The sequence below is a fragment of the Lactuca serriola genome, chromosome 4 (assembly GCF_051521515.1).
Source record: "Lactuca serriola cultivar US96UC23 chromosome 4, Lser_US96UC23_V15, whole genome shotgun sequence".
Classification (NCBI taxonomy): Eukaryota; Viridiplantae; Streptophyta; class Magnoliopsida; order Asterales; family Asteraceae; genus Lactuca; species Lactuca serriola.
Window position 1 is genome coordinate 261,291,279 of NC_136411.1, and position 26,623 is coordinate 261,317,901.

At 42.2% G+C, this 26,623-nt stretch overlaps 1 protein-coding gene across 1 annotated transcript; it reads left to right on the forward strand.

Moving 5' to 3' along the window:
* The first annotated feature begins 13,996 nt into the window (after positions 1–13,996).
* On the forward strand, positions 13,997–15,856 carry LOC145100594 (uncharacterized). Its single transcript, XM_079037801.1, has 4 exons — positions 13,997–14,713; positions 14,848–15,117; positions 15,219–15,350; positions 15,481–15,856. The coding sequence occupies exons 1-4, from the start codon at positions 14,096–14,098 to the stop codon at positions 15,571–15,573; spliced, it is 1,113 nt and encodes a 370-aa protein (XP_078893927.1). The 5' UTR covers positions 13,997–14,095; the 3' UTR covers positions 15,574–15,856.
* Positions 15,857–26,623: the final 10,767 nt, after the last annotated feature.

Genomic DNA, 26,623 nt, shown 5'->3' on the forward strand with positions numbered 1-26,623 from the left:
ATCAATTCAAAATCCTCATCAGTGTAGTTTTCAATATCCTTGTCAATCAATTGACCTCCAACTGTCACAGTGACTCTAACAGGATCTCTAAGAATGCTTCTCCAGATCTTGAAATCTTTCATTTTAATGTATTTCTCAATTATGTACTTCCACTCGGGAAAACCTTCCGCAGACATTAACCTTGGAATACATGTAGTAGTGCCCATAACAACATCAAGTTCTTGAAAATGAGTTTGACTTTGAGAATCCATTTGAAATTGAAGTGATTTGAAGTTCCAAAAAGGTTTACGGTTAATCTAGAAAAATAAGATGTTTACGGTCATAAAGAGAGTTTACGGTTGATATGTTTGCGACCGTAAACTGAGTTTACGGTATAAGTTCACGGTTTATGGAGTTTACGGTTTATAGGTTTGCTGTTCTTCAATCTTGTTTACGGTGCTTGAATATTAAGAGATTACGGTTCTTGAATATATCCTTTTACGACGGTAAACTAAGTTTACGGTTGGCAGTAAACTCTCAAATAGCCTTCAAAACTCGAGTTTTCAGATAAAATTAGTTCCTTCAATGCCTAGAACATAGAATCTAATGATTAAACAGTGAGAATAACAGCTTGAATACACAAAATATCGATCGAATGAGTTTTGATACCATTTTATGCTCTGATATCAATTGTTGGGTCCGAATCTGGATCTTTCACTAGTAATCAAACAATCACAAGTCGAGAATAACAACAATAAGATGAATGAATTGAGCTTGCACACGATTAAACACTTGAACCGTTAGGTACAACTCAAAGACTAGACGTACACTCTATGGCCTCCAACCGTACAAATGACCAACTCCTAGCCTTTATATACTAATCTAGACAGCAAACTGAGTTTGCGGCCGTAAACACGTTTACGGTCGTGAACAATGCAAAATAGTAAACAACTCAAAACACTATTACACACTCAAAACCAAACAAATCACATAAAGCCTAGCACAAACCATTTATCAGAACCTTCGGTAGCGATGTTAATAACGACAGCCACCATGGCTAGCCGACATGGTGGTTCTTCTCAGTTGCCGGCCAACAACCCAACACGACATAGATCTGGAAACGGCTTCCCGCCAGGTGGCGCACGATGAGCGGCAGCAACAATGACCTTGGCAGCTAGCCATGGGTAATACAACTGTGAAAGAAGGTGGAAGTCGAACAGAAGGTGGAGGCTGGTGTAGACGTCAGAATCGAAATGACGAAACACCGGGACAACAGCTATTGCTCGTCGTCGCTTGCAATGGAACAGCAGCAGCTTTGACGCTGATTTTCTAGGATAGCGGTGCTTGCATGGCGAAGCAGCGGCGGCAGTCGGCTGGACTCGCTGGATCGGAACAACGAGTGAAGGGCGTCGGCTGGAGGTTGATGAACGGGAGTAGGAAGGTCCGGAGATGGCGGCGCTAGTGAAAGAGGTATAAGGGTGGGGGAGGTGGCGCCTATAGATGGCTTCATTAGGGTTAGGGTATAGATGGGGGTGACGAGTTATATACCCCCGATCCCCCATAAACTTATTTCCATAGTGCCACAAACGGCCCATCCCCTTGACATTTCTTTCAAAATATAGCCAATATTTACCATTTAAACCCCAATCCATAAATTTCATTCATAACAAGTCCTTAAATTACTAATCAACGCCCTGACTTATGCAACCATTCTCAAATTAAATCCAAAACTTACACTTTTAAACCTCAACTTCAAAATTATGACGATTAACTCCTCAAAATCACACCTTGCTATATAATTATTGATTTTAGGGCTACAACTCGATCATTAATTTATTTATTTATCTAATAAATAAACAGGGTGTTACAACTCTCCCCCACTTAAATTAGATTTTGTCCTCGAAATCATTCCTTACCATTCCGTACACGCCCAACCACCCTAATAACATGGTCACCATCTTGGGCACACCCTAGCCCTTCCCAGGGTAGCCGTGGCCAATCTTCGCAAGGCCCTAAAATCCGTAGATGAATGAATCTCTCGCAACAAAATCACATCCATTCGGTCTGAAATCTGTTATCTTGAGATGGTATGAATCCCTGCCAGACCACTCATACCGAATCATTATCGTTGAATCAGTCCGTTTATCCAACAACTGACTACTTAACTTCTGATCACTCGCGGTTCCTAATATAAAACAGGGTCACATACCCAAATATCCTGGCATATCACTTACACTTGACCAAGGTTCAACTAATCATGCCGTGAGTGACTTGTCACTTCCCAATAAACCAGCTATCTTGTCCGTACTCACAATCTAAACACAAATACTAACACTGCCCAAACGCTGAAACTGCCCGAACACTGAACTGCCTGAAGCAGTACAGTGCTACATAGCTGCTTCCCAAAATCTATCGAGACCTTCCTGGTCTCAATTCATCCATCAGTCATCTGAAATATCGGGTTTCTGCCCGGCTGCAGAGCCAAAGGACTCCCACTTAGTCATCAACCCGACTCTTGAACGAAATCCTTTTCTGGGTCTAGTTGCCACTAGTTATCATGTCATTATGGATCTAACAACCTCCTGATCCAACCGATCGGGCCCATACGTCAAACCCTGATGTCATCAAACCCAGGATAAAAGCGATTGCTTCCTAACCGATGGTAGCCTTATATCACAAGCAATCGTATACGGTCCATTGCTTCCCTAATCCCATAAGTGTAGTGACACTCCTACAGTCTTATCACTGGCCCAACCTAACATAATCCTTCTGGAAAATTCTGAAATCCAATCCGTGGATTACCATATCCTCACTGTTGCACCCGAACTGGTGGGTCCTATTGTTCCTTCCGCATCCTAACAACGCACTCATGCTACCTACCAACCCAGTGAATACTGCGGCTATACCCACATACTTGCATCACTCTAGCACTATCTGCTAACCTGGTGAATGCTACAGCGACACTTGCAGTCTTTCAACACTTATCACACTACCTGATCACTAGTGAATGCTACGGCTATCCCCGTAGTCTTACAACACTTTACATACCGGTCGAACATGCACTCGACCTAACACACAACTGAACTTTATTCATGGCAAGAATCCCAACCTAATTTCCTAAATTCTGCTATCCAGCACCGAGAAGATGCGATTCCCACGGTGGGGAGTTTTACCGAACTCCCAACTCACACAACCCTCAAACCAAACAGCCACTTGGGTTGTTTTCCTTCCTGACAACGATGCGAAACTTATCCCATTTCAAAACCGATCCTGCTTCTGCATTCCGGGACAATTCTCCTCCACTTAGATTCAACTAAGTCTTCATCGTACATGAAAATTTGAGAAATTTCCCATCCTTCTCACTTCCAACAATCGATCTGATGACAACCAGACCTTTCCAACTAGTACCCCTTTACTATCCAACCCCATATGATCGCACGCTTCTAATAACTAGAAGAACACTTTCTTAATTCCCAGGGACACCAACAGTCCCCAATGCTTGAATGATCCCACTCCTAAATCTTGAAGTCCAAAGATAGATACTCCAAATGTCTCAACAACGAGTTACTTCCCTTGGCACTTTCCTCCGCCAATCAATAACGCTTACTAAAACCACCGAATCCTAACAATGCTGAATAATCATCATGTGGGACCCTGTTCACAGGCCTCCCATATAATACCGTTCTTCCCAAGGTGCTCCAACAAATCTCTCGCTCTCGGCTCTAGAAATCATATCATTTAGGGTCTCTCACCCTGACTCACTCACCAGCTCGATCATGCACAACTGAACTGCAATAACTAAAACAACCTCTGCCCTAAACCAGCTACAAACTACTCCCAAGACATAGTCTTCAATCCTAAAAGTGCAATAGATCACACAATCAATCATTACCGTCCGATATAAGAGATCCAAGGCGAAATGGACCTTCAAAATACTTATGCCTCATCGACCCACCCGCGCTTACCAGAGCTAAACTACTGTCGCCAATCCCGATAACCAACTAACCCCGACCTAGAACACAACCTGATCCTGGGGTCCCAAGTCTGCTCACTCCTTCGGGCTCGATAAGTGAAAGGGCACAATCCTTGCCCTATAAAACGACATTCCAAACCACTAATTAAGCATTCTTCTTCCAGCTGCAAAACCCCAGCTGAACATAAACATCACTCCTTTCCAGAGCCCTCACAACTCACATTTCGGCCTCAAGCAAAACTCCCGAAGCCTCAAATCTAGAAACTTATGTGCTAGACTCTCCCGTTAAACCCACAGAATGTAACCGGTACAGAATATCTGCCTGGTGCCAAGTAACCGCAGCCCTCTGCTCGTCAGAATATGTCCTAGTAACAAGTCCCGGTACTGAAAAGCTCGACCAGGTCTTCCTCTTGTCGTCGTTACAGCTGATATAGCTGTCGTGGCAACCATGTCGACAATGGCTGCATAGCGCTCGTTAAAATACTCAACCATGGCTGTCTTAATAGACCGAAACATCCCCGAAAATTATCCGCAGACAAACTCGATCACCTCCTCCCGGATGATCTCACTGACACGGTCCTCTGACAATGTTGGCCTATCCTGGCTGCCAGCTCCCAATCCTAACCTGGATCCAATCTCAAGACGTCTCGTAACCACCATTTTGGTAAAACACCAGAAGGATCACTGATAACTCATATAGAGACAGGGAACCAACTTCCAACCCAATCCTAGGGGTTGTGACTTCCTTGATACGTGTATGGGTCTTGTCATTTCAGTAGTATGGGCCCCTACTACCTTCCACACCTACCCATATTTGTCTCAAGTATCACCACAACACCCTGATAATATACGTAAACATAGCGAGCGCTCAATCCTCACACCTAGTGGAATGTTGAATATATTATAACTGGCCTCACGGCCTCTCACTACTCACCCATCAATGAAACTTCCAACAACCCTACAACACTAGTGTATGCTAGCCATACATAACGTTGGACCCTATAGACTTTCGAATATCCAATCCTACCCTAAGCTCCCAATCAAACAAGAACAGAACATAAGTCCAAATCAAACATTCTCAGTCTATAAAGTCTTAATTATGTATAACTGTGATGCATACACAAAGTAACTAAAGTAATGATGTCAATCTCATGTAAAGGAAACCCTAGGCTAGCAGGCATCATGTAGACAGACAATTCTATCATGAAATTCCTGAATATCCCTAGCCTAGTACTAGCATGTTGTTCTAACATACCACATAATCAAATAACTGTATGCTATTTTGAGGTCTACTTACTGGCTCCGGCTGATTGTACACCCTGCATCCTCCTTTGCTTATTTTGAAAACCATTTTCAAAATATTTCCTTGATTTAGGCTGGATTCACACGAATCTTCCTCCAATTCACCCAAACCAAAGCTCTGATACCAACTTGTAACACCCGTAAAATTCAAACCAAGTCAAACTTTTTAAAAACATTTCAAATTTGTTAACTATTACCAACTAGTTTTCAAAATATATCATATCAGAATATCCCAGAAACAAAGTCATAAAAAGGGAGCAGTTGTACGATCATGCCTTTGCCTTGCCACGATCCCCAGATATACCTGAAACAATAAACTGAAACTATAAGCCCGAAAGCTTAGTGAGTTACCCCCAAAATACCAATACACATACAGTTTACATAACCACGTCAACAGTAACATATCATAACAAACTGAACATAACAGCACATAACGGATCCGCAGCCATACAAGCTGTAATACCCACAAGCCCACAGTACGAGTCTCCCTTAGCCCATAACTGGAATGCTCCCGAGCCCATAATATGAGTCTCCCTTAGCTTGTAACTAGAATGCTCCTAGGGTTTGTTGGCTACCGCACGAAACAGTAAAATCTCAACCCATCCCATATAACAAACACATAAATCATAAGAATCGAGCATGCAATAATCATATATCATCACAGGTAGTCCTACAGACCTACCTAACAGGCCTAACCACTAGCATGCAACACTAAGTCATACTTAGCATCTAACATAGATCAAGATAACATATCAAATGGGCCAGCCTTGGTGCCTTAGACCCCTTAGTATAGTGAGGATAACTTACCTGGCACTGCTGAAGTCCCGTAGACACAATCCTACACTGATGAAGTTCCACAGACTCAACCCCAGCTGCTGGATGACAGATTCTCGAACTGTCAACACCAAAATAACACCCAATTAATAATTGGGTACGATCACATAACCATAAATGAATCCTTGGATAATTACTACATTACCCCAAGGTTGGCTTTATTCAAGCCCAAGGCCCAACCCATAGGCCCAAAGTCAACTGGGAATCAAAGCCCAACATATGGACCAATTTTCCAAATTGGGCCCAAGCCATTACATGGTCTTATTCTAAGGCCCAACATCATAAAATCATTAAGGCCCAAACTATGGCCCTTCTATGGCCCAATTTTCCAAATTGGGCCCAAACCCCTTACATGGGCCTTACCCCAAAGCCCATTAATTATTCTAGTCCATTTGCATAATCTTGGATGGTCCATTAATAACCAATCATTAAGGCCCAAAAGAAAGGCCCGACAATAAATCCAAGTGAAATTAGGGTTTCTCATAAAATGATGATTAGCGTTAAGTTTCCTACTTAACCCATTAAGGACTTAATCCACTAAGGACTTAATCCATGAAGTCCATTATTGCTTAGATTAATTTTTGCCAATGATTATTATTTGCTATTTTAAGTTATCAAATAATTCCCGTGTGTACCGCTAATTCCCCAAATTAGGGTTTCATTGCAATAGGGTTTTCCAAACCCTAATTAGGGTTTCCAACCCAAATACTAGCCCATTTATCAATTTATTGGGCTTTTAGGTCAATTAGGGCTTTATTGGGCCTATTAGGACCACTAGAATATCATTAAGCCCATAAGTCACATGCTTGGGCTTTCAGGTCCATTAAGCTTCATTGGGTCCATTAGGGCTTACAAGGCCCATTAGGGTTTCAAGCACCCCAAACGAATCAAACTCAACAAGGCAAGCACACCCCACCCAACATGGCGACCGGTGGCGGCAGGAGGCGGCAGCCACCACCCTACGGTGGTGGTTTGATTTTCCTTTCATTATTCCAAATTGCAATTACATTTTACAAGGATAAAACTCAAGTAAACACACACCCACTCCATAAGATAACGCACACAAAGCGGCACATGGTGGCAGTGGCGGTTCTCGATGGCAGTGGTTCCTTTGGCTTCCAATATGCATCAACACCACACAAATCCATAAATACACCCACAGCCACCTCCCATGGTGGCTGGTGGTGGTGGAATAAGGTAGGAACGGGCGGTGTAGCGATGTTAATAATGACAGCCACCATGGCTAGCCGCCATGGTGGTTCTTCTCAATTGCCGGCTAACAACCCAACACGACATAGATCTGGAAACCGCCTCCCGCCAGGTGGCGCACGACGAGCGGCAGCAACAACGACCTTGGCAGCCGGCGATGGGTAATACAACTGTGAAAGAAGGTGGCAGTCGGACAGAAGGCATAGGCTGGTGTAGACGTCAGAATCGCAGCGACGAAACACCTGGACAACAGCTATTGCTCATCGTCGCTTTCAATGGAACAACAGCAGCATTGACGCCGACTATCAAGGATAGCGGTGTTTGCATGGCGAAGCAGCGGCGGCAGTCGGCTGGACTCGTCGGATCGGAACAATGAGTGAAGGGCGTCGACTGGAGGTTGATGAACAGCGGTAGGAAGGTCCGGAGATGGTGGCGCTGGTAAGGGAGGTATAAAGGTGGGGGAGGTGGCGGCTATAGATGGCTTCATTAGGGTTAGGGTATAGACGGGGGTGACGGGTTATATACCCCCGATCCCCCATAAACTTATTTCCATAGTGCCACAAACGGCCCCTCCCCTTGACATTCCTTTCAAAATACAGCCAATATTTACCATTTAAACCCCGAATCCATAAATTTGTTTCGTAATAAGTCCTTAAATTACCAATCAGCCCCCTGACTTATGCAACCTTTCTCAAATTAAATCCAAAACTTACACATTTAACCCTCAACTTCAAAATTATGACAATTAGCTTCTCAAAATCACACCTTGCTATATAATTATTGATTTTAGGGCTACAACTCAATCATTAATTTATTTATTTATCTAATAAATAAACGGGGTGTTACATATTGATAAAACTTTGATTACCCTGGTTTTATGAAAATGATATGATTTACTATTTTATTAATTTAAAAATGAAAATTTTTGGGACGTTACACTATTCCAAGACCCTGGAGCTGCATGAGGAGCACTTGATATTGGAGACTCTGAGGAGGGAGAGACTTTATGTGAAGTTCTCCAAGTGTGAGTTCTGGTTGTACATGGTTTATTTTCTTGGGCGCCTTGTCAACCAAAATGGTATTGTGGTCAATCTGACCAAAGTCGAGGTCGTGATGAGATGGGAGGTTTTGATGTCTCCATCTGAGATTTGGAGTTTCCTTGGGTTGGCAGGCTACTGCCGGAGGTTCATTCAGGATTTCTCCAAGATAACGGTTCCTCTAACCCATTTGATGAAGAAGACTGTCACTTTTCACTGGGGGCCTGAGTAGAAGGCATCATTTGAGACCCTGAGATAGAGATTGTGTGAGGCGCCGATTCTAACTCTGCCTGAGGGTGTTGAGGATTTTGTAGTTTATTGTGATGTGTTAATCATGGATTTGTGTGCAGTTATGATGCAGATCGGTCACGTTATTGCTTACGCTTCGAGGCATCTGAAGCATCATGAGGTGAATTACCCTACGCATGATTTGGATCTGGGGGCGGTGGTGTTTTCCCTCAAGATTTGGTGACATTACCTCTATGGGGACCGTGTACGATTTACACGGATCACAAGAGACTGAGGTATTTGATCGATCAGATGAAGTTGAACATGTGGCAGTGTTGTTGGTTGGATTTGGTGAATGATTACGATTAGAGATCCTTTACCATCCAGGGAAGGCCAATCTGGTGGTCGATTCTCTCATCTGCAAGGCGTTCGTGGCTCCGATCAAAGATATTTATTTGAGGATGATAGTGACTACTCCACTCTTGGAGCATATTCGAGAGGCTCAGGTTGAGGCTATGAAGGAAGAGCACCGGAAGAGTAAGTACATAGTAGGTTAGGTGGCTTCCTTCGATTATAATATTCAGGGGTTATTAACTCTCCATCAGAGGGTGTGGGTTCCTTATTGGGTTGGTGCACATCAGGTTTTGATGGAGGAGGCGCACAAGTCGAGATTCTCCATTCATCCTAGGGCAACAAAGATGTATAGAGATCTATGCCCTAATTATTAGTGGCCATGTATGAAGCGGGATGTAGCTTGGTATGTAGAGAATTGCTTCACTTTGAGGAAAGTCTATGCTGAGCATCAGTGGCCTCACGGTAAGATGCAGCCGTTAGACATTCTCGTTTAGAAACGGTAAGAGATCAACATGGTTTCATCATGAAGTTGCCTCGGACAGCGTGCAGAGTGGATTCGATTAGGATCATCGTGGATCGATTGACCAAGAGCGCACATTTTATTCCGATTCAGGAGAGTATCTCTGTGGAGAAGTTGGCCAACATTTACATCAGCGAGGTTGTGGCTCGGCATGGGGTTCCGGTTTCAGTGGTTTCAGACAGGGATGTTCGGTTTACTTCCAGGTTTCCGAAGAGGTTCCATGAGGAGTTAGGTACTTGTCTGCACTTTAGCATGGCTTTCCACCTACAGACTAACGGACAGAGTGAGTGGACTATACAGACCTTAGAGGATATGCTGTGAGCATGTGTTTTGGATTTCGGTAGGAGTTAGGATACATATCTCCCTTTGGCGGAGTTTTCGTATAACAACAGTTATCACACCAACATCGATCAACCTCCTTTTGAGATGCTCTATAAGAGGAAATGTAGAACCCCGAAATGTTGGGGTGAGGTCGGTCAGCGAGTCATGTGGAGTACTGAGGTGGTACTCATGACTACCAATTTGATTCAGCGGGTTCATGGTAGGCTTCATACAACATAGAGTCGGCAAAAGAGCTATGCCGACAAGAACCAATCATATCTAGAGTTCCAGGTTGGGGATATGGTTCTCTTGAAGGTGTGACCTTGGAAAGGTGTCATCCGATTCAAGAAAAGGGGCAAGTTGGGCCCTAAGTACATCGGTCCTTTCAGGGTTGTGGCCCGGGGTGGTCGGGTTACTTATCGCTTGGATCTTCCCGAGGAGCTTAGTCAGATCCATAGCATGTTTCATGTCTCTCAGTTACGTAAATGTTTGGTTAATGATTCTGTAGTGGTTTCATTGGATGATATTCAGGTGGATGATAGCCTGAATTATATCGAGAGACCGGTGGCGATTCTTGATAGGAAGACGAAAACCATGTGGAACAAGGTTGAGTTGGTGAAGTCTGATTCAGGTGGGGAAGAATTGTAACATTCGACTTTATGGGTATGTTCCTTTTAACCTCTATGTGTAAAAATTCCTTTCATTGTTGGTCCTTAGCCGAGTACGTTAGACGTACTCTATGAGTGCGCTGGGTGTACCGACTCGAAAAATATACATAGAGTCACCCATGTACGTTGGGCGTACATGGGAGTACGCAGGGCGTACTCTAAGCAGGGGGAAACCCTAATTTTTAGGGTTTATGCCCTATTTAAACAACTTATGTTGCCTTGGTTGTATCTTATGGTCAGCCTCCACTCCTCCAAACCCTAAGAATGGAACCCTAATCTTCATTGAGTGTTTGTGAGCCTTTGTGTGATCTTTTGTGGTGTTTTTGTGCCCATTGAAGGAAGTGAAGCATGGTGGTGAGGCTATGGTGGACTTGGAGCTTGAAGATCCAGGATCTTCATCAACTTTGCAAGTTATTTGAGGTATAAAGCTCCTAAATTGATGGTTTCTTATGCTAGATCTAGTTTAGGGCTTTGTTTATGAATTTTTGGATCCTTTAAGCCTTGTTTGGGAGTATAAGCCACTCCAGCACTTTGGGATGATAGATCTAGACTATTTTGAGGTCCCTTGTACATAAAAATAATAACTTAATGGTTTTAGTTCAACCATGCAAGGTTGATGTTCTTCTTAATGGAGTTAAGATACTAGAATTGGACTTTGGGGTGTTTTTAGCCACGCAAATGCTTAAAGTCATCGACTTTATGGGTTATGACCTTAGTATGATGTTATTTTATGGGTTGGATGATAAGTTTTTAAGTGGTTAAGACATTTGACCAAGGACTTGAAATCAGGCCAGTACGCGGGGGCGTACTCCTGGGTACGCTGAGCGTACTTGGTGCAAGCCCTGTCTCTAGAATCGATCCCGTACACAGGGCGTACGAGCCTGGTACGCCAAGCGTATGCTAGTCAATAAATCTAAGGAGTGCAGGCTTGGTTTACTTTGGGCTATTGTTGGACATTATGCCTTCTTAGATTGGGCCATAATGGGCTTTGGGTACCATTTAGGATTTTGGGCTATAGTGGGCTTTGGAGTTTTTGAGTTGGGCCTTGGTTATTGGGCCAACTAAAGAAAGGGTAAAATGGTCTTTTACCCTGGGAGTTCGACTGATGAATGAAAATTATAGCTTTGGTTTATGATCCAACTTATTAATTGGGTTTTATTTGATTGGTTAGCACGGGGATTTTCCGGATCAACAGTCCGAGCTTTTATCTGAGATATTCAGCAGCTTGAGGTGAGTTTCCTCACTGTGTTCGGCGGGTCGAAAGCACCAATGTCGGCCCATGGTTTATTATAATTAGGATGCTAGTTGTCTGTGTGACTCTGTATGTATGATATATGATATGTATATCGGATGGGGCCTGATGACTATCTTGTATGCTATTTATCTCCGTGATTCTTGCATGTGTTTATGTGTTTGTATGTATACGGGGCGGGACCCAATACCAGGCGGGCCTAATAGATGTGATGTGACGAGGATCATCTCATATTACTGAAAGATATGTTCCGAGCGGGGCTCATTATGTGTTTGATATATATGGTATGTGGTATTTTGGGGAACTCGATAAGCTTCGTGCGTACAGTTTTTAGTTTCTGTTTCATGTATTTCCAAATCCAAAGGGAAGAGCTCGGGGTGATCGCATCGCACACACCACATCGTTCTGCATTTTATTTGACTCTGATGTATATAGATGTTTTGGTTACACTTTGATTCATTTATGATTATGTGAACATGTTTGAAAGATGGTTTTATTAATCTAATGTGTTTCCGGTTTCAAGGAGTATATTGATGGAGTTAGTTTCTGAAGTTAGACTAATGTGTTCCCGGTTGTAGTTTTGATAGGCACAAATAACACCACACCCTTAATTTAACCTTAGCCTTAAAAAAATATGTGTATATAATATTATGTGTTTTAGGTTACAAACATAGACAACAAATATACTTAACCAAAACACATATGACGTTGGAAAAATACCATGAAAAACATCTATGAACATATCATAAATATATGTTGGACATCTTGTTGAAGATTAAATGTATATAAGTAGTAAGCACTTCGATCTTTATTTTATGTGATCGTGCAGATACCGTGTACTTGTTCCATATTCCCAATATATTATATATAGATATATAGATGTCATAGATGAAAAAAAAATATTTATACCTGTTATATACTTATATGGATACTATGAACACGTATCCCATTATTCAATATCTTACTATTGGAATAATTCAACTGATGTGAGAATTGTAAATTAACATTGTATATTACCAATAACATACATACGAGGTATGTAATAATATTATAGATTTAACAAAAAATATGACATTATTAAAATGAATATTTATTTTTACAATGGTTCTTATTATTTTATTTTTCTTCATCATGTGCAAACATTTCACTATTTCATCTAGAGTTGGCAATGAGTCGATCTGGATTGGGTTCAGGTTCAACCCATTTAATAATTGAATTGCAAATTTTAACACAATCCAACCTATTTATTTAAATGGGTTGATATTTCCAACCTAACCAAACATTTAATAATTGGATTGCAAATTTCAACTCACCCTATTAAATAAATCGGTTAAACTTGGGTTAACCCATTTAAAATCAAATAAATTAATTAATTAATATACCACATATTTTAGTTTCATACATTAATAAAACTTCATAAGTATGACAAAAGCACAATCTCAATTCATAAATACAAATAAATTATTCAAATAACATTAAAAATATTTAATTTCAAAGTGATTTGAGAGAGCGACTAGTATTATCGATGTTAAAAAATGATGGAAGTTACCAAAGAATTTTTAGAAAACATAAATAATAATACAACGTTATAATTTATAAATTAGTGCTTTGATTAATACATGATAATATTCAAATAATTATTAAATTAAATATATATTAAAGCTACAATAAATATTTTTAATTCTTAATTTTGCTTTTGTTTGTTTTCTTTTGTTTTTACGTGCCTTGTGGTTTGATAGGCTTTGGGCTCAATAAAATTATATAATTTCTAAATAAATAAAAAAATAAAATAAATAGTTAACTAAAACATGTATGTATATTCATAATCGAAATAAATAAATATTTAGCTACAATAAATTTTTTTAATTCTTAAAAAGTTCTTAAACTTGATAGAATTTTATCCGTTAATCATGTAGCAAAAGACAAATAGAAAATAAAGCAATTATAATCTCCTTTACAGAACCAAGTGCTTTGAACATTTACCATTGAAAAGAGGAAAAGAAAAATCAACTGTGTTACTATATAGTATATATTAACAATTTGAAATTTTTATTAGTGGACATAGCGAACGGTTTTTTTTTTTTAATCCCAATCATTCAAATGATTGGTCCGACTTGGGAATTGTAAACTGGTTGGTGGTTAGGCCCACAGTGGACTCTTGAGTTTCATACACACAAATAAAATTATGGTTCTTCTTCTACCAATAACTGAATTATTTTCGATTTATTAATCAAGTCAATCCTTATAGCATTCGGTCACGACCTTAAAAGGGTATAAATATGTTTTCCGTTTCAATCATCCTCAAGCACATATCAAAAACATTCGTGTTGTCAACACACTACGTACACACTCTCCCAAGAGAGATCTTATCAACATAAATTCTCCCAGAAATCAAAAGCACCTCAAAACAAAAAAAATATGACGTCTTATGAACATGCTATTGATGAAGAATGGGTGAATCTGAGCTCAATGTTCTCTTGTGATCAAGATTCCAGTCATTTCGCAGGCCATGGGTTGTTCTCAGGTGAACATGATCAAGGTTTTGACCATGAATGTCCTTCTATTCTTTGGTCAAGTGCCAATGAATCTAATAGTTCTAATTCATCTGTTCTTGATGATCAGATTTTAATCTATGCTTCTGATCATGATCTTAAACCTACTTTCTATAATTATTTTTCTCAAGAAAGTAGCAATGCTACAGATTCTCTTCCCTACCCATGCCAAGATATTTTCCAGTTTGAAACACCTACAAATAATGTGTATCATCAGTCTAAGGAATTATGTATGATGGAAGGTGACAATAGCAATTACATGTTACTAGCTAAGGTGTTTTCTGATGATATAATGGAAGAAATACTTTGTTTGACACAAGATGAGAACCTAGAGAAGAGTAAAATGGACAACTCCATTGGTCAAGCTGTGCCTATCAAGAGGAAATATGAAATGCTTGAACTTCGTCCCAATGCTTTAGAAGATGGAGGCGACACTGAAAAAATTGATAACCCCAAAAAGAAAACTCGGGTTGCAAGAGATAATGTAAGTATCCAATAAATTATTTAACTATTCTTAGAATGTGGAGTTAATTGGATGTATTCAATTACCTGATTAACGTTTCGTAATGAAGAGAATTCAATGAAGTGTACTTAAAACATTGTTTTAACTTTTAACAGAAAAACAAGAAGAATTTGCCATCAAAGAACCAGAAGATGATGAGTGCTACAAATAGCAATGAAGATGAAACCGAAGAGAGAAATCTAAACAATGAAAAAATTACAAACAAAAATAATGGAAAAGGGAATATTGATCAAAGTTTTAGTTCTAGTTGCTCCGAAGATGATTCAATTGTTTCTCAAGATTTAAATGAAGGACCAATTAACTTAACTGCAAAAACAAGAGCTGGTAGAGGCGCTGCAACTGATCCACAAAGCATCTATGCAAGGGTAAGTTTTTGAAAATGTGTATTTGTTACTTATCTTTTCAAAAAAAATTATGTGTATATTTTCTTTTGAAACTAATATGGGTTTCAATTTCAATTTTACAGAAAAGAAGAGAAAGAATTAATGAAAGACTTAGAATCCTTCAAAACATTGTACCAAATGGGACAAAGGTTGACATTAGCACAATGCTTGAAGAAGCAGTTCATTATGTGAAGTTTTTGCAGCTTCAAATTAAGGTAAGATTTGTAGAGATTGAATCGTCTTTTTTACGAAAGTTATGAAGTATTAGAAGTCGAATTTTATAAAATTATGTGCTTCTTAATAATTCTTACCTATGTTTAATTATTTTCTGGTGAAATATTGCAGTTGCTGAGCTCCGATGATATGTGGATGTATGCTCCAATAGCATATAATGGAATGGATATGGGTCTCTACCAGAATATTTCACCCACCATATAAAAGTCACCTTTAAGAACTTTTTGTTCATTACCTAATTAGTTACTTCACTCAAGACACCAAAACATATTATATAATCCGACGTGTATTTATAATGTAATTACGGAATATATTTTTCTGGATCAAGATATTGATTTCATGAGGTGTAATGAAATAGGATCTTGAATTAACTGCCCATGTTATTGGACATGTGGTGGATTATTAAGCTATCTCATGATCCGTGGAACATTGCAATCAATCATATATATGTTAACTGATAAAGTGCATGATCCACTGAATCTATTACTTTGAGTTCTTTTTCAATAATGCATCAGAAAGTTAATAACAAATATACATAAGATATAAGATATTGATATTCTTGCATGTTCGTGTTTCTAAATTTCATGTTAATACTAGAAATTAAAATTGCTGAAAACTGATGTGCATGAACCGAGTCTGATTTTGATGGTATCATGGTAGCATCACATGTTTTAGATAATAATCATTAAACTTGAAGCAAATAAATATTATATTTATAAAATGCTCATTTTACTCGTAGTCTAGTGATTATCACTTTGGATTTAACCGCTTCATCATGGAGAGGGTCTTAAGTTCTAATCCCACAAGTTTCAACCCTAGGGTGTGCCGCATGCCATTGAAAATAACCGCAGTTTACCTTTACGCTTCCCGGTATGGGCTACGTTCTTATGGGTCAAATCCGCCGTGGACGAGATTGTTACGCATGAACACCAGCCCAGTGGAGTGTAATCGCCAAGTCATACTGTAACGACCCAATTTTTACGTCAAAAAAATTAATTTTTAATTAATGGATTTGCAAAACATTTGTAAGTAAACAATGTGAAATCATATCATCTCATAAAACAATGTGTCATGTATGAAAATCCAAATCCTGAAAATAGTATCATGTCAGAGTACAATCCCAGAATATCTAATAGTGCAGAAGACAATGAGTGTGTGTATGATGGCAGCTACCGTGCCAGCTCATTCCCTTTCGCTGAAGAGATACCTGAAACCTAAATCGTAAACTATAAGCACGAAGCTTAGTGAGTTCCCCCATCGTACCACATACCATACAATCATATAGCATACATACTGTCGGACAATTCTAGGGTGCCCGACCTACCCGGTACGGCCATTCTGGGGTGCCGACCTACCCGTGTCAAGCCATTATAGGGTGTTGACCTACCCGTCGGTCCTAACAACCAAAGCTCGGGGACTATTCCACCCCCTACTGCTGCTATCACATATATCATAACATAAACATACTATCAGACATATCTAGGGTGTCCGAACTACCCTTCGATCCTAACAACCGAACTTGGGGACTATTCCCCCTCCTACTACCACTTCACATATAGCATATCATGCCAGCATATAAACATATCATAGCATACTGTCAGACATATATGGGGGGCCTGACCTACCCTTCGGTCTTAACAACCGAACTCTACTACTATCACTTATAACATATCATGTCAGCATATAACATAACAGGTAGTAGCAAACCTAGATGAATATCACAAAGAAAATCATCTAACATACAACCCCTACTGGTGGGCCGACATTGTGGTTGTAGACCCATCGCTACTGGAAGGTAACTCACCTTGTAAGGTTGACTGCTGAAAAGCTGATCGACAGATGTCTGACTGCTGCTCCGGTGATCCTCCGGCTATAACTCCATAAAACACTTAATCGGACACTAATAACTACTCTTAGGGTAAAATGACTGTTTTACCCCTGACCAAGTCAAAGTCAAAGTCAAAGTCAACTTTCAGTTGATCTGACTCGCCGAGTTGGGCCGCCAACTCGTCGAGTCCCTATCCTTTCAACCGTCCTCATCCACGCCTCTACTCGTTGAGTTTAGCAATGACTCGACGAGTTCTCCTTCTATACGAACATCGAATGATCCTTCATCTGACTCGCTGAGTTGTATGAACAACTCGTCGAGTTCACTTTCAACTGTTGAACAAGTCCTGACCTTGACTCGTCGAGTTGTATGAACAACTCGTCGACTTCATCTTCAATTGTTGGGAGATTGCCTTGGACTCACTGAGTCTGCTCATGCACTCGTCGAGTCCTATGAACTCCAGGTCTATCGCTAAGTCCAATACGTCGGGCCACTCCCTTGGACCCTCTAAAACCCTTCTAACACTCAATTGGGTCCCCTCGACCCTCAACAGACTTAGGGACATCAAGCCTTGGACTCGCCGAGTCCCAAGAACGACTCGACAGTCTAGATTGTCAAAAACTCATTTCTCGATTAATGGTGTACAACACTTGTCCAAATGATAGATCTAGGCTCCTAGGATCGATCTAGCATGTAAACTTACGAACTTTATGTGCATGCATGGGACTATGAGCTAAAAAACCCTAAAAGAAGCTCTTAAGTTGCATGGGGCTTTCCATGGGTGCAATGGCAGTCCCTTTCTGCCTTCTAACCCCATAAGGAGCCTGGATTTGAAGCCTTAACCCCCAACCATGCTTGCAATCATAGTTGCTCACCAAGAATGGCTTATAAAAGCCCTAAATCTCCCCAAAAAAGGATCTAATACAAGAAGGAGCAAGGTGTCGACTTTATACCTTCCAAGGACTGTACATGATGCACAAGCTTGACTCCTCTAGTCTCCTCTTGATTCCTCTTGGTTTTTCCTTCCTTCTTGTCACCACAAGGTACTAAAACCACCAAAAAAGCCCTTACATCTTTCACAACACAATTAGGTTTCGAAATGGAGTGTTCTAGGAGCATAAAGGGGCGATGGAGTCTGTATAAGGTTGTTTAAATAGGGTGCAAACCCTCAGATTAAGGTTTTGTCCAGCCAGAGTCTACTCGTCGAGTCTTGCCGCCGACTCGACGAGTCCGCCACTTAACCCCTGGGTCCAAACCACTACTACTCGACGAGTTGGGCCATCAACTCGCCGAGTCTCAGTCCAAATTGTGAAAAATACTTGAATGGAATACATACCATGAACCGGGTGCTCCAAAACTCCCCCGCTTATTTTAGAATTCGTCCTCGAAGTCTGCTGCTTGTTCCTGGAAAAGCTACGGGTAATGCTCCATCATCTCATCCACCGACTCCCACGTCCACTCTGAACCCTTCCGGTGCTGCAATTGCACCTTCACCAGCTCGACCCTCTTGTTCCTTAGATCCTTCGACTTTTGATCGAGGATCGCCACATGCCTCTCAATGTAATTCAGGCTATCGTCAACCTAAATATACTCCAGGGGCACCACTGCCAAGTCGTCTACCAGGCACTTTCGCAGCTGAGAGACGTGGAAAGTGATGTGGATCTGATTGAGTTCCACTGGCAGATCCAGCTTGTACGCCACCTTACCCACCTGGGCTATAACCCTGAAAGGTCCAATGTACCTAGCGCCCAACTTGCCCCGCTTCCTGAATCGGATGACGCCTTTCGAAGGCGACACCTTCAAGAGAACCATATCCCCGACCTGGAACTCCAGGTCTGAACGGCGCTTGTCGGCATAGCTTTTCTGCCGACTCTGCGCGGCCTGGAGCCTGCTCCTGACCTGTTGAATCCTCTCTGTCTTCTTAAGCACCTCTTCAGTGCTCCCCATGACCCTCTGACCAACCTCACCCTAACATATCGGGGTCCTGCACTTCCTCCCGTATAACCTCTCAAAGGGAGGACGATCGATACTCGTGTGGTAGCTGTTGGTGTAGGAGAATTCAGCCAATGGGAGGTTATCCTCCAGAGTCTAGATGGTCCGCTCGCTCTGACCATCCGTCTGCTGGTGAAATACGGTGCTAAAATAGAGACGAGTACCCAACTCGTCGTGCAATTTCTTCTAGAACCTGAAAGTAAACCGCACATCCCTGTCAGAAATCACGGAGACTAGCACCCCATGTCGAGCCACCACCTCTCGAATGTAGATGTCGGCCAACTTCTTGGCCGAGATACTATCCTGGATCGGTATAAAATGGGCACTCTTGGTCAATCGATCCACGATGACCCATATGGAATCCAATCCCCGCGCGGTCCTAGGAAGTTTGGTGATGAAGTCCATGGTAATATCTTCCCACTTCCGCAGGGTAATATCCAACGGCTGCATCTTGCCGTGTGGCCTCTGGTGCTTGGCCTTGACCTTCCTACAGGTCAAGCACTGCTCCACATACCATGCTACATCTCGCTTCATGCAGGGCCACCAATAATCAAGACGAAGATCTTTATACATCTTCGTCGCCCCGGGATGAATGGAGAATTGGGATTTGTGCGCCTCCTCCATCAGAACCTAGTGCACGCCCCCGAGGTATGGAACCCACACCGTGCAGTGTAGTGTCAATAATCCCCGGCTATCGTAGTAGAAGGAGGAAACATGTCCCACTATACGCTATCTCTTCCGATGTTCCTCCTTCATAGCCCTCTGTTGGGCCTCTCGGATCTGCTCCAATAGTGGAGTCACCACTATCATCCTCATACATATATCCCTGATCGGCGTTGCCTTGCGGCTAAGCGCGTCGGCCACAACATTCGCCTTCCCCGGGTGGTAAAGGATCTCACAATCATAATCCTTCGCCACGTCCAACCACCAACGCTGCCTTATGTTCAGATTCGGCTGATCCATGAGGTACCTCAAACTCTTGTGGTCCTTGTAAATGGCACATCGGACCCCATAGAGGTAGTGTCGCCAAATCTTGAGGGTGAAGACAACCGCCCCCAACTCCAAAACGTGTGTGGGGTAGTTCGCCTCGTGAGGCTTCAACTGCCTCGAGGCGTAGGCGATGAAATGCCCTCTCTGCATCAGTACTATGCCCAAACCCAAAATGGACGCGTCGCAGTACACCACAAATTCCTCTACGCCCTCTGGCAGTGCCAAGATTGACGCCTCGCAAAATCTCTGCCTCGGTGTCTCAAAAGTTGCCTGTTGCTCAGTCCCCCAACGAAAGACTACGGCTTTCTTCGTCAGCCGTGTCAAGGGTATGGTTATCTTGGAGAAATCTGTGGTGAGATGGAGACTTCGAAACCTCCCATCTCATCACGGCCTCTACCTTGGCCCGGTCGACCAAAATACTTTCCTGGTTGACAAGGTGCCCAAGAAACTACACCTCGTACAACCAGAACTCACACTTGTAGAACTTGGTGTAGAAGCTCTCCCTCCGTAGAGTCTCCAAAACCTCTTGCAGATTCTCCTCGTGCTCCTCCTGCATCTTGGAGTAAACCGAGATATCGTCAATGAAATCCAGCATCGGTCTACATACACGGTTCATGAGATCCATGAACGCGGCAGGAGCATTAGTGAGCCCGAAGGACATCACCACAAACTCATAGTGACCATAGCGAGTCTGAAACGCAATCTTCTGCATATCCTCCTCTCTAACCTTCATCTGATGATAACCTGAGCTCAAATCAATCTTGGAGAACCAAGATGCTCCCTGTAACTGGTCAAAGAGGTCGTCAATCCTCGGAAGTGGGTAACAGTTCTTCACTGTTACCTAGTTCAGCTCCCGGTAGTCTATGCACATGCAGTGCGCCCCGTACTTCTTCTTAACAAATAGGATCGGGGCTCCCCAAGGAAAACTATTCGGCTTGATAAATCCCTTGTCTAGCAGCTCCTGCAGCTGCATAGACAACTCCTGCATCTCGGGAGGAGCCAACCGATATGGTGCCTTGGCTATCGGAGCCGCACCAGGAACTAGGTCGATCTTGAACTCCACCTGTCGCTCCGTAGGTATCCTAGGAAGCTCCTATGGGAACACGTCTGCGTAGTCTCACACCACTGGAACCTTGCCCACCGTCGCCTTACCCGCCTCCCAGGTATCCATAACATATGCGACATACCCGACGCAACCCTGCTATAGGTAGCGCCTAGCCCTTGCGGCTGAACACAACGTGGGTCCACATTGCGGCCTCTCGCCGTGGATCACCAACTCCCCCACCCCACTTGGGGTCCTTACTCGCACTAGCTATTGTGCGCAATCTATCACCACCCCATTGGGGCTCAACCAATCCATGCCTATAATCACCTTGTTCCCACGCAACGGAATGAGAACCAAGTCTACCAGGTAGCGCTCCTCAAATAACCTCAGTACACAATATGTGAAAACTACTAATGCTCGCACTGATCGGTCATTGGCAATCTCTACCTCTAAAGGGCAATCCAACATGCCCGAAGACTCGGGAATCTTCTTGCTAAGTGCAAGAGAAACAAAAGATCGAGTGGCACCTGAATCGAACAACACCTATACTGGAATACCGTTCACATGGAACGATCCTAAATGTATACATAGAGCACATATCAATATCATAAGCATCATATAAATAAATCAGAGGGAAAGAATCATACCCGTCACCACATCGGGTGCGGGGCGTGCCTCCTCGGTAGTCAACTGGAAGGTCGGCTCCTCACCACTAGAGCCTCTCGTCGTGGATCACCAACTCCCCTCACTTGGGGTCCTAACTCGCACTAGCTGCTGTGCACAATCTATCACCACCCCATTGGGGTTCAACCAATCCATGCCTATAATCACCTTGTTCCCACGCAACGGAATGAGAACCAAGTCTACCAGGTAGCACTCCTCAAATAACCTCAGTACACAATCTCTGAAAACTGCTTATGCTCGCACCGATCGGTCATCGACAATCTCTACCTCTAAAGGGAAATCCAACATGCCCGAAGACTCGGGAATCTTCTTGCTAAGTGCAAGAGAAACAAAAGATCGAGTGGCACCTAAATCGAACAACACATGTACTGGGATACCGTTCACATGGAACGATCCTAAATGTATACATAGAGCACATATCAATATCATAAGCATCATATAAATAAATCAGAGGGAAAGAATCATACCCTTCACCACATCGGGTACGACGCGTGCCTCCTCGGTAGTCAACTGGAAGGCCCGACTCCTCACCACTGGAGCCTCTGACTTGCCCTACCGACCATCAGTAATCCGCAGGGTCGTTGGGGTTGGCGCCTTCACTGGCGCTGCTGCTGTCAACTGAGGGCAATTGGCCTTCTTATGGCCCCTCTGGTTGCAGTGGAAAGATAGCAACTTGGATGTCTGAATAGTGGGTGCAGGGGTGATACAATCCCTGATGAAATGTCCCGTCTTGTCGCACTTGTAGCAGCCCGACGATCCTAACCTACACGCCCCCTCGTGTAGCCTGCCGCATTTCCTGCAGCGGCCCTGTCTTGACTGGCCTTTCATCCTACCATCTGATCTCTTGGGCTTCTTCCCCGAAGCCCTAGTCGTCTGCCCCTCCTCTACCTTCCTCTTTTGGATGTGCTCCAGATCAATCTCCTTCTCCCTTGCCCTGGAAATCATGGAATCCGGGGTAGGGCAAGCTGAAAAACTAACATGCTCCCGAATGTCGACTCGTAGCATGTCATGGTAGCGGGTCCTCCTCATGTCCTCATCTCCCACATACTGGGGCACCAGCAACGCCCTCTCCTAGAACTTGGCGGTGATCTCCGCCGTAATCTCCGTAGTCTGTCTCATATCCAAAAACTCACTGGCCAGTTACTGAAGCTCCACAGCTGGCGCAAACTCACTCCTGAAACAAGTCACAAAGTCCGGCCATGTCATAGCCTCAATAGCCGAGGCTCCCAGAGAATCACCAACCGAATCCAACCAATCTCCGGCCCTGTGTCTCAAGCACTCTGTTGCATATCTCACCTTCGACCCCTTGGGGCAGAAGTTGGTCAACTGTGCAGACTCAATGTCTACAATCCACCGCCTGGCGCACCACTTCCCCTGAAGTCCTTAAAGGACAGTGTGCGTGATCCCGACTGGTTGGTTGCCATGTCGCTCCTGAACGCCATGAGGCGATCCTCCATCAGCTCAACAATCCCTTCCTTAATCGACCCAAAGATGACTGGGGTCGCATCAAGGATGCCTCTAGTGATCTTGGACGCGATGAACTGGCGTAGCCTCTCTTCCACTGGTTCGGAACCTGAACCTGAACCTGAACCCAATCCCTCTCCTGAACTACCAATTACTGGCCTCGGACGTAGTACCACCCTTCTGCAATACATAATGACAACCGTCAGTGATACTGATACATCTAGAGGGATCACATCTATCACAAGTTTCCTAGTCTCGTCTCAGCCTTCCTCGACTCAAGTACGGATCCTCTGCTTTTAATAGTACGGGCCCATACTACCTTCCACATCTATCCGTACTTTCCTCAAGAACTACCTCAATTCCACCAAGTCCCTTCTATTGTTACTGATCTCTGCTACTCTCATCCTAGGCTTGCCCTAGGGTACCTCTAACTACAACCAAACCAATCCTCATCTACTAAAGGCCTCTTTGCAACGCCAATTAGCCACCATATGGATACGGTCACATGCCACAAGGCTCAGATAATCCTTCGAGTAAGGGACTCATCCCTACAACGGTTAGGACTCAAACAAGAGCTACGTAATAGGGTCAAATCCAACACTCTGAGATTATTCAACCCTAATTGCATGTAACCTAACGTACCCACCTAATATCTAACTCCCATCACTCCGAGTCCCACAAAGCACAAAGCAAGCAGCGTTCAGAGAAAAAGGAAACAAGCTCAAGCAACTCTATCCACATAGCAAGAATCTGTACTAACATGCGGTGCTAAGATCATACTATCTGGCATAACCTTAACAGGCTATCCTACTACTGTCTACTCAATACTAGCATGCAATTCTCATAAACCTGTAACACATAAAGGAGGCACATAAGGCATCCTTCCTAGATCCTTAGTCCTAATCTATCATGCTGTTCTACTGAACTGAAAATCTTAACATACACTTGTATGGGTAGTTTAGGGAAAAACTTACTTGAGCTTGGGCGGTCGCGCACATCACACGTCTTGATCTTTCTTAAAACTCATTAACTTAGCTTTTAGAAATTCTTTTTCTTTGTAAAAAAATTTTAATCCCTTGGTTTGAGTCCAGACACCCCCGAGGGTGTGTCCGAATCCCTCAAACCGGGGCACTGATACCAACTTGTAACGACCTAATTTGTGTTGGGTTTTGAGCATTCTAACACTCCTAAGTGTACATGCAACCCTAAATACCTTGGATCTATGTTTTCTCTATTATACATGCAAAATATGATTATCCAAGGTGTTGTTCTAATCTAACATACAAAACTTTGCACAACACAAGTTAGAATAACATACCTTTTGTTTATGCTTGTCTTCATGAAGCTTGAGTGCCTAGTGCCCCAAGTGTGACACCTCAAATGGTTCACACAACACCATAAGCACTTGGAATAACTTAGAGAGAAATTAGTACACTTCTAAAATCGGCTTGCCCTCCATGTAATACACTAGTACCAATTTTTCCCAACAAAGAGATCATTATATAGTGTGTTACAATTAGGGTAAACCATAATTGTCGTGCCTTTCCATTTCCTTGGATCCATGGGTTAAAATACACTATGTGATAGGTTTTGGCCATAAGAACATCCTATGTGCTCATGCAAACCCTAATGCTTGGATCTAGGTTTCTCTATTGTACATGCAATTCATCCAAGACTTTAAACCCTATATCTAGCATAAAATTAATCATATTAACATATGAATGGGGTTTAGATCTTACCTTGATTGTTATGTAGCAATAACAATCTCAAATCCTCCTGTAATGACTTTAGAAAGCTTAGAGTCACGAATGTCACTCCTCTAATGGTTCACAAACACCAAGAGCAAGAGGATGAAGAATAAGGAGATTGGAGGCTGCCCAAATCGTATAAAAACCCTAGTGGAACTCTTAGCCCCGTTTTTGGGGATTAAGGGTACTATATATACATGTAGGCTATTAGGGTTTTCAACTAGGAAACCCTAATTTGATTGCTTAAGCCCTAAGCAGCCCATGGACCCTTTTAGAATATCCCTTGGACGATTTCTAATGGGTTTCCCCATAGAATTCGTCCAACCTATTATTCCAAGGTGATCCATAGCCCAAATGCAATTATCTTATAATTACAGTTCTAGTCCCTTAAGTTTAGTTAATCTCTTTTAGCCACAAAACTAATTATTAATTAATTCTTGACTAATATTAATTAAACAATATGATTTCTCCTTTAATATATTATTCTCATAATATATTAATAAATCATAATTAATCCTTTCTCTCCATAATTCATCCTATCAAGTTGCTTTGGTGAAGGCAACCCAAAAGGACCATGCACCATCGGGTCAAGTACATACCAAAATAGTTATGGACTTAGACACTAATCCAATAGTCTCCCACTTGGATAAGTTTAATAACTATTTTGCATATGACTTCAGATCCTGATCTGCAATTGTAGCTTTCAAAAGCCATTGTCAACTCTGATCTTATCAGATACATGTGTCCTTTAGATAAGGGATCATATATTCCTCCATTCTAGATATCGTATGGATATAAGACATGAATTCTAATCATTCTCTCTATACTATTTCCCGACTTCCAATTTATGACGACTAACAACAGACTACAATTGAACACATCAAATTAGTCTCGGCTTGATCAAGCGCTTATGTGTCATCACTAAATCATCGAGGGGCCCAAAGATATCGCTTTCATCCTACTTTGGATAAAAGGAACGGATAAACTTTGATTCAATGCTTGCTTGCACTCACTTACCGAATCACACACAACAATATGTTTTATAACACCAAGTTACTGGTGCATTTACATATTATTAATGTGTAACCGACTCGCAATATACAACTCACACATCTCGGTTTCAAGAATATAAGATGTTATCAACTCACCAATCACTCGTGATACGATTCATGAAGTGATCCAAGTGAGCGTGGGTTCAATCCAATGATCAAATCATATTCATAAGCACTCATGAACATTGCAGCAAACATTTGCTTATGTCTAATACACTTTAGACAATCCACATACCAATTCATGACAGTCTTCATTCATACCTACTTCCAACATATGAACGACTGTGGTCCGTTCGAATAATTTGATTATTCAGAAATAATTTAATTATTCAGGAAGTCAAAACTGCAAAGTGAAACACAAGAATAATACTAATCCCATATGACCCCAAACTCTGGGTATAAATAAAACATTTTATTTAATCACCATATTGATTACTTATTATTTGTTGTT